This window comes from Microplitis mediator, chromosome 8 (assembly GCF_029852145.1).
Source record: "Microplitis mediator isolate UGA2020A chromosome 8, iyMicMedi2.1, whole genome shotgun sequence".
Taxonomy (NCBI): Eukaryota; Metazoa; Arthropoda; class Insecta; order Hymenoptera; family Braconidae; genus Microplitis; species Microplitis mediator.
In genome coordinates, this window is record NC_079976.1 from 6990932 (window position 1) to 7007743 (window position 16812).

The 16812-nt window shown below is 31.3% G+C and overlaps 4 protein-coding genes across 4 annotated transcripts; 1 reads left to right on the forward strand and 3 right to left on the reverse strand.

Moving 5' to 3' along the window:
- The first annotated feature begins 2669 nt into the window (after nt 1-2669).
- Nucleotides 2670-5083, forward strand: LOC130673459 (putative GPI-anchor transamidase). Its single transcript, XM_057478474.1, has 4 exons — nt 2670-2847; nt 2911-3513; nt 4246-4356; nt 4688-5083. Exons 1-4 carry the CDS (start codon nt 2782-2784, stop codon nt 4922-4924), a joined length of 1017 nt encoding a protein of 338 aa, XP_057334457.1. The 5' UTR covers nt 2670-2781; the 3' UTR covers nt 4925-5083.
- A 1553-nt stretch (nt 5084-6636) lies between these two features.
- Nucleotides 6637-8542, reverse strand: LOC130672859 (chitotriosidase-1-like). The gene is made up of 4 exons (XM_057477625.1): nt 8446-8542; nt 7712-8370; nt 7195-7487; nt 6637-7128 (listed from the first exon to the last, which is right to left on the reverse strand). The coding sequence occupies exons 1-4, from the start codon at nt 8498-8500 to the stop codon at nt 6690-6692; spliced, it is 1446 nt and encodes a 481-aa protein (XP_057333608.1). The 5' UTR covers nt 8501-8542; the 3' UTR covers nt 6637-6689.
- Nucleotides 8543-10650: 2108 nt separating this feature from the next.
- LOC130673458 (germ cell nuclear acidic protein-like) lies at nt 10651-13276 on the reverse strand. The gene is made up of 3 exons (XM_057478473.1): nt 13045-13276; nt 12130-12193; nt 10651-11308 (listed from the first exon to the last, which is right to left on the reverse strand). Exons 2-3 carry the CDS (start codon nt 12191-12193, stop codon nt 10665-10667), a joined length of 708 nt encoding a protein of 235 aa, XP_057334456.1. The 5' UTR covers nt 13045-13276; the 3' UTR covers nt 10651-10664.
- Nucleotides 13277-14293: 1017 nt separating this feature from the next.
- On the reverse strand, nt 14294-16700 carry LOC130673457 (acidic mammalian chitinase-like). The gene is made up of 5 exons (XM_057478472.1): nt 16598-16700; nt 16172-16226; nt 15434-16098; nt 14917-15209; nt 14294-14850 (listed from the first exon to the last, which is right to left on the reverse strand). Exons 2-5 carry the CDS (start codon nt 16224-16226, stop codon nt 14406-14408), a joined length of 1458 nt encoding a protein of 485 aa, XP_057334455.1. The 5' UTR covers nt 16598-16700; the 3' UTR covers nt 14294-14405.
- Between the last annotated feature and the right edge of the window lie 112 nt (nt 16701-16812).

Consider the following 16812-nt stretch of genomic DNA (forward strand, 5'->3'; position numbering starts at 1 on the left):
GCTCAATAAATTTTTACTGTTTTTATTAATTTTATTCATAATTCATAAATTTGTAATTGTTTTAAAATATTAAAATTAAAATTATGTTTTTTATATGTGACTTGACTCTGTATGAATCATTTAAGTTTTGTTTCAAATTAAATAATACAAACAATTATGATTTTTTTACTTTTGTTACTAATTTCTTTTTAGTAAAATTTAAAACCGATGTAATTTAAATGAACTATAAGTAATTAGTTTTGATTAATCATTATTTTTATATATATTCAGCATACTCTTATCAAATATGAGAGATTATAATTTAACTGTAATTACTAATTTTTTACTGATACTTTAAATAACTGATTTAGTTGATCGATTATTTATTTATTACAGATAGTTTAACTTATTTATTTTGAATTTCATAAATTATAGAGTTTAGGTTTTGATGTAATACTTAGGTGGGAGCCCAATGCCATACTCTATAATCTAGCAATCTACTTTTTTATTTCTTAATAAATTTTCATTTGTTGAAGAGAAATACTGTGCACATGCAACAAAAATAGTACTGTTCGGTATTTCAGTGCTAAAGGAAAAAGGTACAACTGCTCTGATAAATTATTATTTGTTCTTAAATTGTGTTTTATAATTATTGGAAATAATTTATAACTATTTCAATTATATAATTATATCTAAATTATCGATGACATTTTCCATTTATTGGAAATTTTATTTCTCTAGCAATTGATTCGACTGTGATCTGGCGCCAACGTTTAAATTCAGTACACTGCTGATGAAAGCGCCACCTTGTGCTGAAAAATAGTTACACCAATTTATGGACGCTCATTTAACATTACGTTCGGTCTCCTGTTATCTATTCTTCATGCTATTGCTTTCCAAATCAATTGACAAATGGCTGTCACTAATAGTCTTCACAGCATTACTCAATTCAGTATTATTTATATTTGCTTGATTTAATTTCATAGCTGAACTATCAGTTTTTTGATCTAAAAAATTTTTAAGCTCCTCCATTTGCATTGACAATCCTTTGACTTCTCTCAATGTTTCTTCGGCCAGTGCATCTGGATTACCAATAGTTTTATCCCTCAAAAACATCATATTTTGAATTTTTGTTGTTATGGAATCAGCAAAATCTATCAGACCCATAGAACTCAGCAGCAATGCTGGAGTAGATGTACTTGAATTTATTAATATCGAAAGAATTAAAAATATTCCCGACGTTATTACTCGAGTCATTTTATTCAGCGATTAATTATTTTTTATTACAATTTAAAATACTTGACTTTAAATAAAAAAATCACAGTTTATTTTTTATATATATACTTAGGATTTCTTTGTTTCAAATTTCAAATTGATAAGGAATCGTTGCTTTGATAAATGATTTTTTGATTACACTATTATTCCTTAAATCGATAATAGTTTTCGCTATTGTTCTTGATTGACAAAAGAAATTTAAAATAGAATAGCAGTGTCATTGTTTAAAAATTTAAACGTCACCAAAAGTACATTAATATTTTAATTATTGTTTTTAATCGATTAATTACTTACTGATGAATTTTTTTTATTTGGGTAAAACCCCACTTTAATAATACCAATTTCTTCTTTGTCAATTATTAATTACTGAATTACTAATTACTAAGTTTGGTAAAAACCCATGTTGTAATTAATTATTATTTTTTTTTTTAATTATTGATAAAATTAGTTTTTAAAATTTAAACTAAATAATGGAAATTTTAGATGGAAAATAACAAAATATTAATGACTTTGTGAATATATTTCATTTTATAAATTTAATTACAATATTTATAAATTTTCCCGCCATTTCATTACATAAACAAAAGATGAATTTTTTTTTTTTAAATAAATTTTTTAATGTTGAGTAATCACTAAAATTTTTTAAATTATTTTCAAGTTTAAAATTTTTTATATACACGTAAGAAAAAAAAAACTGCTGCTGCAACAGGACATGGACCTGTAGTATTCTCAAGATCAGTTCTGTTGCAGTCACAGGAACAGTCTTGAATTCGTAATAAGTATAATAATGTGAATTACTGGAGTTGAGAACCTGTGGTTGCAACAGAAAATCTGTGACTGCAACAGGAATAAACTCATGCTACAGGACCTATTCCTGTTGCAGCAACAGTTATTTTTTTCCGTGTGCATCGACTTTCCTGAGAGATGCCCAGAGTCATGCAAATGTGAAGGTTTCAACTCAAATTTAATTTTTTCCCGCTAGTATTTTCTATTAATTTACACTAGAAGATCCATGACAATAGCGGGAAATGATCAGTAGGCAAAATAAAAAAATTGACCAGTTGAAATACGGACGTATTGCCCTGACCCTTTTCCGAAGATTCCAGAGAAATACCAGACGTCTATCCCTGAAGGATCCAAGACCCAAAAAAGTTTTTCTTTTCTACTCCTTTTATGATTCTTCACTAATGGATCTCTAGAATATAGTAAAATATTTTCTTTTTTTGTTAAAAAGTGGTGTCGCATTTTGCTCCACTCTTTCCTTCACATTATAAATAAATAAATGTATAATTTCATACAATTATACGACTTTTACTTTTACCAGTTTTCAAAAATACCAATTTAAATTTCGCGCCAAATAAAAAATTCAAATTTAAACTTAGCGCCATGCGTCCTCTATATTTGAAAAAATTAAATTCACTGTAAATACGTAAACGTCAAAACAATTATTAGCAACTTATATATATTTATTACAATTATTTATAAAAAAAAAATTAAATCAAATTAAATTAAGTGTAAATAAATAAAATGCAGTTTTTATCATCATCATTATTAATATTATTATTTTATCTAAATTTATCATGGTCATGGGAAGTAAGTAAAATATATATAGGTTATATTTACAAAAAACAAATAAAAAATATAAAAAAATTTCAGCTCCCCAGCAATTCTCAAACTGGTCATTCAAATAATTGGGCAGTTCTGGTCTGCACATCCAGATTCTGGTTCAATTATCGTCATGAAGCAAACGCACTATCAGTTTACCACAGCATTAAACGTCTAGGAATACCAGACTCCCAAATAATTCTGATGCTGGCTGATGACATGGCCTGCAATCCCAGAAACCCTCGACCGGCGACTGTTTTCAATAACGTAAAGCAGCACATAAATGTATACGCTGATGATGTCGAGGTTGACTATAGAGGCTACGAGGTCACTGTCGAGAATTTCGTTCGTCTGCTGACAGGCAGATTGCCACCAGGAACTCCGAGATCCAAGCAACTGCTTACTGACGAGCGGTCAAATATTTTTATTTACTTGACCGGTCACGGGGGCAACGGATTCCTTAAGTTCCAGGACTCGGAGGAAATCACTAGTCAGGATCTCGCTGATGCCTTGGAACAGATGTGGCAGAAGAGACGGTACCATGAGATTTTGTTCATTGTGGACACTTGCCAAGCAAGTTCTATGTACGAGAAAATTTACTCGCCAAATATTTTGGCCATCGCTAGCAGTAAAGTTGGCGAAGATTCATTATCTGTAAGTATTGATTTGTTTATCTGTCTAATGATATTTTTATTTTTATTTTTGGTAATTGAAAATTTCGAAATTGATCTTTTTAAATTTTAAATCCAGGCAATTTCTAGTGGCCACTTGGATACAGAAAAGCAGCAATTTTGAACTCAATAGTTCTGTATCTAAGTCTTGAAATTTTAAACTTGAAATATTTCAATAACTATTGAGTTTTTTTAAAAAGTACATGATACATTTTTTATAGAGAATTTGAATTGCTACAAAAAAGGTCTCTTGTAAATTTTTCAAAAACTCGATATTTATCTAGATATTTCAAAAAAACCAATCACACTTTCTTTGATAACTTTTTTTTTTTGCATCTAATTCTTGGAATTTTAAACTCGAAATATCTTGGTAACTATTGAGTTTTTTAAAAAAGCACATGATACCTTTTTTATGGAGAATTTGAATTGCTACAAAAAAGGTTTCTTGCAATTTTTTCAAAAACTCGATATTTATCTAGATATTTCAAAAAACCAATCACTCTATTTTTTTTTGAAAGTTCTAAAACTTTCACTGAAAAATTTTGAATTTTCCTTAATAAAATAAATATAATTTCGTAAGTTTCAATTTCTTCATAAATTCTGTATCAAAGTACATTTATTCCTCAACAATTTACCCCAAGATTTATATAAAAATTTGATAAATTATCAAAGTCATAGATAATTTATTTACTGTAATTATTTTTTATTTTTTCAGCATCACGTTGATCCAGATATCGGTGTTTATATTATTGATCGATATACTTATTATGCACTGGACTTTCTAGAAAAAGTTGAACCGTCAAGTTCCAAAAAACTCAGTGAATTTGTAAGTACTCACTAATTATTCTATTATTTTATTTTTCCCAAATTTAATTAATTCCGGTCGTAAATTTTAGTTCCCTTAAATTCCATATAAATATGATAGAAATTTTTAAAAAATTAATTTTATTGGGGTGTCTAGTTGTCATAAAAATTTTTGGAAACTTAACAGTTGAGGAAATTAAAAGTTCTATTAAAATTTCAGGCAGGAAATTTATTGAGAACTTTTACAAAATTTAATTGAAGGCAAAAATCAGAAAAATAAATTTTTTTCAGTTGCTAGACACCTCAGAATTACCAATGAAACCTTTTATTTAAAAAAAAAAATGTATTTACAGTTGAAAGTTTGTCCGAAACACTACTGCCTATCAACAGTGGGCGTGAGACGGGATTTATTCCGTCGAGATCCTGAACAAGTGCCAGTGACAGACTTCTTCGGGTCACTGCGCCCGGTGGAGCTGACTGACACTATCGTCAATATAATTCCGACAAAAGGAAACAAATCACAAAAGACTGAAGTAGAGCGTAAGCTTCATTACACTCCACAATTTCCAGATGTTACGCTACTATCGTAAATATTTACATAACAAATAATATAAATTAAATATTAAACATCAAACAGAATGAAAAATTATATTTATTGTGTTTAATCAACCGGGTATAGAGTTACGCTGTTTGATTTAAATCATGTGGTGTAGTAAATCGTACAATAATTTATTACCAAATATGAATAATTTTTTTTTAATTCCCCGTTTCTTATTTTTCCTATTACGCATGAAATTAAAAAAAAAATTATGGGGTCATTACAGGGTTAATTAATTATTTAGTAAATGATGTTACAATTTGAAACTCTGGTTACTATATGAGGTTTAAATACCCTAGTAAAAAAAATAATACAGTAGAAAGTCTGTAAGTTGAACCTCGATAAGTCGAAAACCTCCTAAACTCGAAGAAATGTTTCATCCCCTTCCCTCCAAGCCCCAATACCTCCGTTGCTCGAAATTTTTACCCTCTATAAGTCGAAATAATTAGTGAGTCCCTACAAGCTATTTCGGTACATTTTTACCCTCCATAACTCGAATACATACACTTGGACGTCTTTATCTCGAATTTAAAATTATTACCGTATGTAAGTATCTTATTAGGAGTACCAGTTCTACGAAATGGTAATGGAATTTATAGCTGACATCAGGTTTTCTGTTGGCGATTGTAAAATTATCATACCTTTAGAATTAGTTAGGATTCACTGCAATACACATCAATTTCGACAGCTCCTGCTGTCTAACTCGAAATCCTCTGTAACTCGAAAACTCTATAACTCGATTTTTTTTGCCTCTCCCTTAGAGTTCAAGTTATAGAGGTTCTACTGTATATATAATTATATATAAATATATTTGATGGTTTTTTTTATATATGATTTTATATAAATTGTATATTATTACATATAACTTTATATAATCATCCCATTTTACATAAATCAGCTGTAAAATAGATGCATTGTAAAAAGCAAAAAGTCCCTTTACTTTTTTTTATCCCTGAAAACTGTGTAAAATGTAAATATAAGTAATTATACATAAGTAAAGTAAAAGCCCCTATATCCGCTCACTTTTCATTGGAGTGAGATTAAATCACTCAATATAAATTAATAAATAAAATGACAAACCATATTTTTTTTTTATAGTTATTTTTTGAAGTTTCGAGTGTTAGAATAAAATTTAAGTTTGAAGAATAATGTTGATAATTAATTATTATTAATTTTTTAAATAAGGTCCTTGAGTGTACCCATAGTCGCTCACTAAAAGTTGTCATGTACCATTACTCGACCAACACATGGCCCTATAGTCGCTCAAAGACAATATCAATTGATAAGTTTATTGATTTGGACAAATAATTTATAAATTATACTACTTTATTCTTTCATAATATAAAATTTCATGAATTTTAAAAATGTATTTAATAAGATATAGTTATCACAATTCTTGAAAAATTTGACGTAACCGAAATCTAATCTAACGAATGAACGTTAAAGTAAAAAATGCCCGGCTGAGCGCGATTTTGAAAACAGTAATTTAATTTAAATTTATAATCTATTATAACATAATTTGATACATCATATTTTAATATATTTAGATTCACAAATAATTATTTATCAATAATAATATTTTTAGTTGTAGTTTTTTTTTATAAAAATTATAAAAAAACGCCTTAAACAGTTAAAGTGAGCGACTAATGGTACTGAGCGGGTATAGGGGCTTTTACCTTATGTGTAATTATATTGGGCCATTTTCCACATATAATTGTATATAATTACATATAACTTTTTTAACCCGGGCGGGTGATTTAATTCCTTTTGGGCCAGTCGCAAACACGTGCCGTAGGATTAAAGCAAAGTAATTTAGGACACTTCATTGGAGTCTCGTAGTATCCGCCACGATGATTGGAAGAACACATTACAAAGTCGCAGGAACCTGGTAAGGCCGCGGGTTCTTCTGTTTGGCAATTACCGATGGGAGTTGGTGGTGGAGGTCTAGGTTCGTTGTCTGGTGAAGTTGAATCGTCTGAGTTATTTGATTCGTCCACTTCATTGGGAATGTCATTATTGCCAATGATATCCTGGTCTTGGGAAACCTCTTCACCGTTGAGTAAAACGGCATTCAGTGTTTTTAGCAGCGGGTATTTTTCACCGCAAATTCCGCGGAAGTCGTCGGTTTCGATAGACCAGACCATGGCACCACCTAGACCCATCTGTTTAGCGAACTCGGCCTTTGCTTTTATCGATCTAAAAAAAAATAATTAATTATTTAATTTATTGTTATTTATGATTTTGTTATTGTGGTAGACGTACTTGATGTTGTCGAAACCGATCCATTGACGATCCTGGTGTGCCCATGGGGCTTGTCTTTCTTCATCGTAGTTGACATTCCATCCGCCGTTCTTGTGCATCTCGCAGATTTCGTAGTAACCAAGCATTCCTATTTGTTTGGTGTAAGGTCCTGCGGCACCAGCTCCTGAGGAAGCGGCTCCAATTCCGTAGGATTGGGGATTCGCGAGAGTGAAGGTACGTCCGTAGGTTGGGACTCCGAGGATCAATTTTTCATTGGGGGCTCCTTTGGATAACCAGTACTTGACTGCTGCTTCCTTTAATTTTTTTAAATTTGTTGAGTACTTGCATTAGACAGGCAGCAAAATCCCCTTCAAAATGAGTACCAACAACCAGATATTTAGAATCGAAAAAAATATTTTTAATTGCTATTTTGACTACTGGTGAATTGTTACAAATATTGGGATGTCGGTACTCATTTTTACATAAATTTTCTTCAGGACACGACGAAAAATGTTTAAATTAGTAATTAAATACTTACCGAATTCAATCCACGGGCTTCGTATGAATCACTTGCGGCAGCGTGCAATGGGGCATTGAAACCAGTCTTGGGTTCCCAGTCACCGTGGAAGTCATAAGCCATCAGATTTATAAAGTCCAAGTATTTGCTCATCTCAGCAATATCATAAGATTTAGATGCCGACAATTCAGCGGCAGCTACGGCGGCACTCAGTATCAATCCCGCTCTATCGAACCTCTGTCTCATAACTTTCAGCAGCTTGATGAAGTTCTTAACGTCCTTAGCTGAGCCACCACGTTGGTTAGGATATTCCCAGTCGAGATCGAATCCATCGAAGCCCCATTTCTTCACAAATGCCACAGCCCTGTCCGCGAAACGTTCCCGCGATTCTTGATTGCTCGCCATCTTGGAGTATTTCACTGAACCCTCATTCCAGCCGCCAACGGCTACCAATGTCTTGCTCGATGGACTCTTCTTACGCAGAGCATTGAATCGACCAAATCCGTCCAAGCCATTCGGTAAATCGTTCCAAGGATCGAGTACTTTTATGTCATTTCCATTCCACCCAACGAACGTGTAAATCAAATGAGTACACAGCGTCGGGTCTATGTCCCCAATGTCAAATTTTCCATTTCCCGGGCGATAAACTGACCAGCTACCATAGTAGCAGACAATTTTTTCTAAAGCCAGATAAAATTAATGATTCAAATTCTAGCCAAATATTATTTTAAAAATAGTCACAAATTTTTACTTACTCTCAGCAGCGCATGCAGCCAAACAAATTATTGCAAAAACAATTAAAATGCGCATTGTTGCGATATATTAAAAAAAAAAAAAAAATAGTGATAATTTGTCAGAATGTCCCATAGAATTTATATGAATTTTTATCGCCCTACGCGATAAAATATAATATATCGACTATTTGTTACAATATATTATAGATACTAATATTTACTTAATCAAATTTATTAGATAAGTCCATAGATTAAATTTTTAAAGATAACAATTGAAATATTATATATAAATAGATAAATTTTTGTCTAACAAGTGAAAATTATTTTTACTCAATAGTTTAATCCTTTTTTTAATTTCGTGAGAAATGGGATATAATGCGACACCAGTATCAGCAAAATACATTTTTTTTTATAAGAGACCCAGTACCCGATCAGGAAACTAGTGCTTGACCACTCATATATTTGTATATTTACATTTACTAAATTTTACTAAATATAGATATATAAATACATGGAGTGATAGGGTATTAGGTCCTTTACTTGAAGTGTTTTTATCTAGTTTCTAAAAAAGTATAGGGTAACTTCGTCACATCGAGCAGCCCGATTTTTTTATAATTTTGAATAAAAAAAAAATTTTTTTAAATTCATTTTTCCTTGGTCAGTTTTTTGCCAATTTGTAATAAAACGAGCAACCTGCAGTCACTAGGTGACTGTCCAAATATCTCTACTAAATTTATAAAATACGCGGAAAAAAAGGATTTCTTGCCGCAACAAAATTTTAATTTGCACCAAGAAATTTTATGCATTATCGATTAAACACATAAATTGTCTCGGGGCGAGAAAAGATTTTTTCGGTCAAGAAATAATTCCTTGCACCTAGTAATTTTTTCTAGTTCTAAATAAATTTTTGTTTTTAATTCACAATGCAAAAAATTTCTTGGAGTAAGTAAAAATTTTCTTTAGGTGTGTAAAGATTTTTTGTGTCAATGAATCCTTTTTTTTCTATGCACACTTTTTTGGCTTTGAGAAGCTTCCTAAAACCAATAGGGAGCATAAAAATCTGTCATTGTGGAATAAGTAACGCGGTATGAATAATATAGCTATATATTCAGTAACATTCAGTCATATTTAGTGACAGAATAATTAAAGTATTAATTTATTTAAAGAAAATAAATACGATCGTCTTTTTTCTCGCGTAATTTAAATGTAATTCGAATGATATAGATAAATCTATTTATCTCAATACTTGGCAATTGAAAAGAGTTTAAATTATGAAAAGGCACAAACCCAAGTCAAGACCTATTTAATGATACCAATTTCAATAACATTAACTAATTCTATCATATAGATATGGCGGGAACAAAATTTTCCTTATTCTCTTAATAATATAGATAACTTAAGTACGAAGAAAAGAGGGCTTGCAATGAACAGTTCCTATAAAGATTTTTGTCTTTTTTTAACTATTTTTCTTTGACTGAATGTATTATTATCTGCTCTTCTATGGAAAGACGAAGTCTTGATTAAAGACTCCGATTGAATCTGATCGAAAACTTCTACTCTAATTAGAAATTTTCTATTGACTTTCAATCGGAAAAATGATCGATAAAAAATTATTATTTTCCGATCGAATTCAACTGAAATTCAATCAGTTACTCGAAACACTCCCGCGCAATTCTGATTAAATATTTAAATCTGATAAAAATTTGATTGAGTTTCAATTAGATTCCCCAATAGTCAAACATTTGTTTTCTCTACAAAAACTTGCTGTTTAGTTTTTTCGGTCGGATTAACGTCAAGTTTGCATCAAATTCTACTGTTCCGAGTTTTGACTGTAATATGAGTAAAAAATGAACTACAAGTGAAAGTAAACCTACAGCCGTAATTGGAGTGCAAGTGAACCCAAAAGTTTGCCTTCAAGTTGCAGAAAAAAAACTTGACAAGCAAAATTTTACTTTTCAATTTACTACAAGTTACCGTCAACTTTTTGCACCATCAAATTTTTGCCGTCACCTTGACGTCTATAAATTTTCGTCAGATTTAATCATAATCAGAAAATTTCTAATTGAATTATATCAAACCTTAATTAGCAATAAATACAAAATAATAAATCATTTAAACATTAAAACAAAAAATAAAACGAAATAATTGTTTATTAAATTATATTTCAAAATTCAATTACAGAATTACAAATACATATTTTTTTATTTTAACTTCTACCGTCTGACCGGTAATTAAATAGCTTAACTCCATTCGCATCTATTAGTTTCTGGATCGAAACAAGTGTCTCTAGGACACGGTGTCCAATATTCAATGAATTTGTTACGACCGGCAGCAGGAGCACACATAATAAATCCGCAAGATCCTGGCTTCGCAATGTTGCCTACTTGGGTGCATAATCCAGTGTTAGTTGGTTTTACTGATTCTGTTGTATGTTCATCTTCAATTGCTGGATTTGGTTCAGTTGAATCGTTTGAACCATCATTTATCTTATCATCCAAGTCTTTTAAAATATTGTCTAGATCTTTAAAACCATCGTTTGAGTCATTTAATTCATCATCTGAGTCCTTTGAAATATCATTTGAATCATTATCTAGGTCCTTTGGGATATCATTTGAATCATCATCTAAGTTCTTTGGAATATCATCTGAATCATTTGAATCGTCAGCTAAGTCCTTTGGAATGTCATCTAAATCATTTGAATCGTCAGCTGATTCCTTTGGAATATCAATTGCATCATTTGAATCGTCAGCTGATTCCTTTGGAATATCAATTGCATCATTACTCAAGTCATCTGTATTATTTATTTCATTATCTTCGACAATATCATCATCAGTACTTTCCGCATCCATTGTGTAGGCTACATCTTTACTATTTTGAATACCAACTGTTAAAAAATACAAATAAATTATTAAGATAACGTATTGTCTAGCAAGAGATGAAACAAGACGATTTATAAAGTATGATCCTGAAGTTAGCAGACATTTAAAAATTTTTGGATTATTTTTTCAGCAAATAAATTACAAAAAATCAAAAACTAAAATTATGCACATGTAGAAAATTTTAAAAACTACAAGTGCAATTTTTTATAATTTATTGCTTTAAAAAGAACCCAAAAATTATTAGACATCGGCTAACTTCAATATCATTAAAAAGTGAAGCTGACTGTAGCCGAAGGCCAAAGCTGCCAACGCATAAAGTTTGAAATCGTATTATTTATCCACGCGCTAGATTTTTTATGGTTATTTGCATTGAAACGAGAAGTTTTAAGGTCTGAAGTTAATTAAGAAGAGACAATTTCGGATCAAAAGGAATAAAATGAATTTAGTTGCCGGAAAATTTGATGATCTAAAAAAGAAATCGATGATTCTGAACCCGTTACATTACATTGGTCTAAAATTAGCTACAGACTGACTAAGTAAAAATCGAAACTATAAATTACAATAGAGGTTACTTGTAAAAAAATATTTTTTTGCCATACCTGCGCGAAAGTTTAAATTTCTGTCCTGGTTAGAGGGAAAAAAGTCGTTCTTTTATGAGAAAACAAATTATAACAATTAGAGCATGCGCCATTTTTCCCACAAACAGAGCCAAAAATTTAAACTTTCAGGTGCAGGTGCAGGTGCTCTCGGGTAGGCAGTTGTACACGTGGGTTGGAATGTCCTACTTTCCTCTCTAGGTGTGTAATATACTTTTATTATTACTTACAATTATCAGATGATGGAAAGGCCGCAGCCAAAGCAAGAGTTGCCAAAATAATTAAGAAACGCATCTGTAAAAAAAATAATTCATTTATTTATTTCATAATTTTGAAGTTAAATATTTACACGGAAAAAATAGCAGTGGAAAAATTACAGTTTTAAGTGCGAAAACGGTCCTTGTATAAAAAAAACTTCAAGTTTTATAATTTGCACTGTAATAATTAAGACTCGTTCTTGTAATAAAGTAACTACAATTATAGATACCAAATTTTGCGGTTTCTCATATATTTGTAAGTTGAAAGAAACTTTGTTATCAATAGGGACAAGATTTTTGCCTTATCTTTGAAATAAGTAGTTTAAATTTTTGATATTACGGTTAAAATATCAGTCTTAGTAAAAAAGTTTTCGAACAAAAGTTGTAGGAAATTTAATTTTATTAAAAAAATGTCTCTTATGATTTTCTTATACGATCAATATTTTCACCGTAATTCAAGAATTAAGGTTCATAATGAATGATTCAAAATTTTGTTAATTATGAAAATCTTAATTTTGAAATTACGGCTTTCTTATTAGTCCTAAGAAAAAATTACAGGAGACATTTTTTTTTTTTTAATTAAATTTCCTACAACTTTTGTTTGAAGAATTTTTTAATAAGACCAATATTTTCCCTGTAATATAAAAAATTTCACACCACTAATTATTAATTATTTTTAAATTAATGCAAAAATTCTGGCCCTAGTTATTAATAAAACGCTATTGAGAACTGAAAAAAGTTTTATACAAAACGGTAATAATTACTACGTCTTAAATAATGTAATTTTTACAGTTTCGAAGTACTATTATTTTTCCGTGTGATTATGTAATAAAAAATTTTACGATATTGTTTAAAATAATTTAATTACTTAATATATAATTAGCATACCTTTTTGTGAGAAGAATTTCTAATTTCGTATCAAACGAACAAGTTTTGATAATTTTTTTTTGGGAGCCCTATGGTATTTATATGATTTTTTTATCAACATAATTGTTGATAATTATCGCATCTGCGATAAAAATTAAATTTATTGACTATTTACTACTAATATTTAGTTGGATAAATTTATTTCTGTTGATAGTAAAATAAATCGTCATGTATAAATAACCCATTGATGCATGAGCGCGTAGTCTATTGGATTTATTTTTGTTATTTTAAGTGTTGTATTTAAATAGATAAATTATTTTATAGCCTTGATCATTTTTTAAGCCACAATAAAATTTTTAATTGTGACGAAAAATCTTTCGTTAATAAATAGAAAAAATTTGCACGTGCATCATTGTTTTAATTAATGGACGAGATGTTTGTTGCCAAAAAAAAAAAATAATCATAATAAAACTATGCAAATTTTTTCAATGTATAATTATTCATAATTAACATTCCTTTTGTTCTAATTTATTAATTAGTAAAATTTTTATTAATAAATTGTTTGTGTCAAAATATTCTACAGAAAACAGCATACATGCCTCCGAATTTTGATGAAAATGTTTATTGAAAAAGGGATTTTCAAGGCTGGCAACAACTCTCTCGCATAGAAGTCCAAAGATTTACGAATTTATTCAGATTTTTTCTTACAAAATAACATAGTTAAATTAGCGGCGGCCGCTAATGACCCATGTTCAACGCCTATGGGTGTTGAAAACAGCGACACCGGATTAGGGTTAATTTTTTTTTTTTGTATTCTTGATTTTTTTCCAATAATTTAAGAATTTTAGAAAATTTTACAGACAATTTAAAAATTTTGCAAGTACTTCCGTTAATTTTATTTTCTTCTTGAATATTTGAATGCAAATATTTTCTCAAAATCTGATTCGAATAATATCTAACAGGATTAGTTACGATCACGTAAAATTGGACTATTTGTTAAAGAAGAAAATATATTTCTTTTGAAATAAATAAAATAATAAACATTAAAATTATTTCCATAATAATTTTTAGACTAATTTATCGCAGCAGTTTTTCGCAAATTAGAGCAGTTGCGAAATACAAAGAAATGGAAATCCCATGATTTGCTATTGCTACCAACCAAACAAAATATGAAGTAAAGATGAACAGTGCAAACATTACGCAATACCGGACAGGTGTACAACTTGGAAAATATCAATTGAATAAATAAGATAATTTATAATGAACAGAATTAACGATAAGATAAATTATATTTCAAGGTTTAATAACAGAGTTACTACAAAGTTAACTATTAAATAAATAACATAGTTTAGGTTCTGGTTTCAACATGGGGTGGAGATGTTTCAATTCTTTTTAGGCCAGTCGCAAACGAGTTTTTCAGAATCGAAGCAAAGAGATGGATGACACTTCATTGGAGTCTCGTTTAATTCCCCACGTTCATTTAAAGAACACATTACAAAGTCGCAGGAATTTGGTACGCCCGCGGGTCCTGCTACTTGGCAATTACCGCTGGGAGTTGGTGGTGGAGGTATAGGTTCGTTGTCTGTTGAAGTTGAAGTTGAATCATCTGAGTTATTTGATTCGTCCACTTCATTGGGAATATCATTATTGTCAACGATATCCTGGTCTTGGGAGGCCTCTTTACCGCCGAGAAAAACGGCATTGATTGCTCTTAGCAGTGGGTATTTTTCACCGCAAATTCCGTGGAAGTCGTCGGTTTCGATAGACCAGATCATGACACCACCTAGACCCATCTGTTTAGCGAACTCGGCCTTTGCGTTTATCGATCTAAAAAAAAATAATTAATTATTTAATTTATTGTTATTTATAATTTTGTTATTATAGTAGACGTACTTGACGTCGTCGAAACCGATCCATTGACGATCCTTGTGTGCCCATGGGGCGTGTCTTTCTTCATCGTAGTTGACGTTCCATCCGCCTTTCTTGAGCATCTCGCAGATTTCGTTGTAACCAAGCATTCCTGCTTCTCGGGTGTAAGGTCCTGCGGCACCAGCTCCTAAGGAAGCGGCTCCAATTCCGTGGGATTGGGGATTCGCGAGAGTGAAGGCACGTCCGTAGGTCGGGACTCCGAGGATCAATTTTTCTTTGGGGGCTCCTTTGGATAACCAGTACTTGACTGCTGCTTCCTTTAATTTTTTTAAATTTGTTGAGTACTTGCATTAGACAGGCAGCGAAATTCCCTTCAAAATGAGTACCAGCAACCAGATATTTGGAATCGAAAAAAATATTTTCAATTGCTATTTTGACTACTGGTGACTTGTTACAAATATTGGGATGTCGGTACTCATTTTTACATAAATTTTCTTCAGGACACGACGAAAAATGTTTAAATTAATTATTAAATACTTACCGAATTCAATCCACGGGTTTCGAGTGAATCACTTTTGGAAGCGTGCAATTGGGCATTGAGACCAGTATAGGGTTCCCAGGCACCGTGGAAGTCATAAGCCATCAGGTTTATAAAGTCCAAGTACTTGCTCATCTCAGTAATATCATACGATTGAGATGCCGACGTTTCAGCGGCAGCTACGGCGGCACTCAGTATCAATCCCGCTCTATCGAACCTCTGTCTCATAACTTTGAGCAGCTCGATGAAGTTCTTAACGTCCTTAGCTGAGCCACCACGTTGGTTAGGATATTCCCAGTCGAGATCGAATCCATCAAAGCCCCATTTCTTTACAAATGCCACAACATTGTCTGCGAAACGTTCCCTCAATTCCGCATTATCCACCATCGCGGAGTATTTTGCTGAACCTTCATTCCAGCCACCGATCGCTACCATTGTCTTGGTCGATGGACTCTTCTCTCGCATTGCATTGAAACGGCCGAATCCGTTCTTGCCATAATCGTTCGGTAAATCCTGCCAGGGATCAAGTACTTTTACGTCAGCATTTTCTAATCCAACGAACGTGTAAATCAAATGAGTACACAGCGTCGGGTCTATGTCCCCAATGTCAAATTTTCCATTGCCCGGGCGGTAAACTGACCAGCTACCAAAGTAGCAGACAATTTTTTCTAAAAAAAATCAGATTTATCAAAATCCTAGCTGGACACTATAAAAAAAAATAATCACAATTTTTCTACGTACTGTTAGCAGCACACGTTGCCAAACAAAGTGTCGCAAACGCAATCACGACTCGCATCTACAAAAAATTAATTGATTTAAAAAAAACATCAGCGCGATCCTCTACAAAATAAAATTTCCTCTCCAACGAGTACCCACAAGTCCATACTCAAAAAGGTCAAAAATTTCACAAAAAAAAAAATTTTTTTTCGAAATTTTTCGACTCACTCAAAATATAGTCGTGTCGGTACTCAAACTAACGGAAATTCCCTGCTCTACCCAACTGTCTCATTCCCGAATCTCCAAGTTTAAATTATCTCCCCTAAAGTCAAGTTATCATCTAGTGCATTTATAAAAATAAACTCAAATTCGTAACTTGAGTCCGCCAGACTTAAAAATCTAGTATAAGTCCCACAAATTTATACAATAATAATTAAAAATAAACAGTACCTTAAGAAAATTCGGCTTATTACCCAAGGAAGAACTTGTCCGTAATGATAACCCACCAGGTATCGCCCAGTATTTATACCATTCACTATCGTGTTTAATCGCGCATTAACGTTAGCTATTAAATAACCATTATTTAATTAGCAATAGCGATAAATATTATTTTTATTAATCGCACGTTTATTACTCTCATTATTTACCTGGATAAATAAATCATA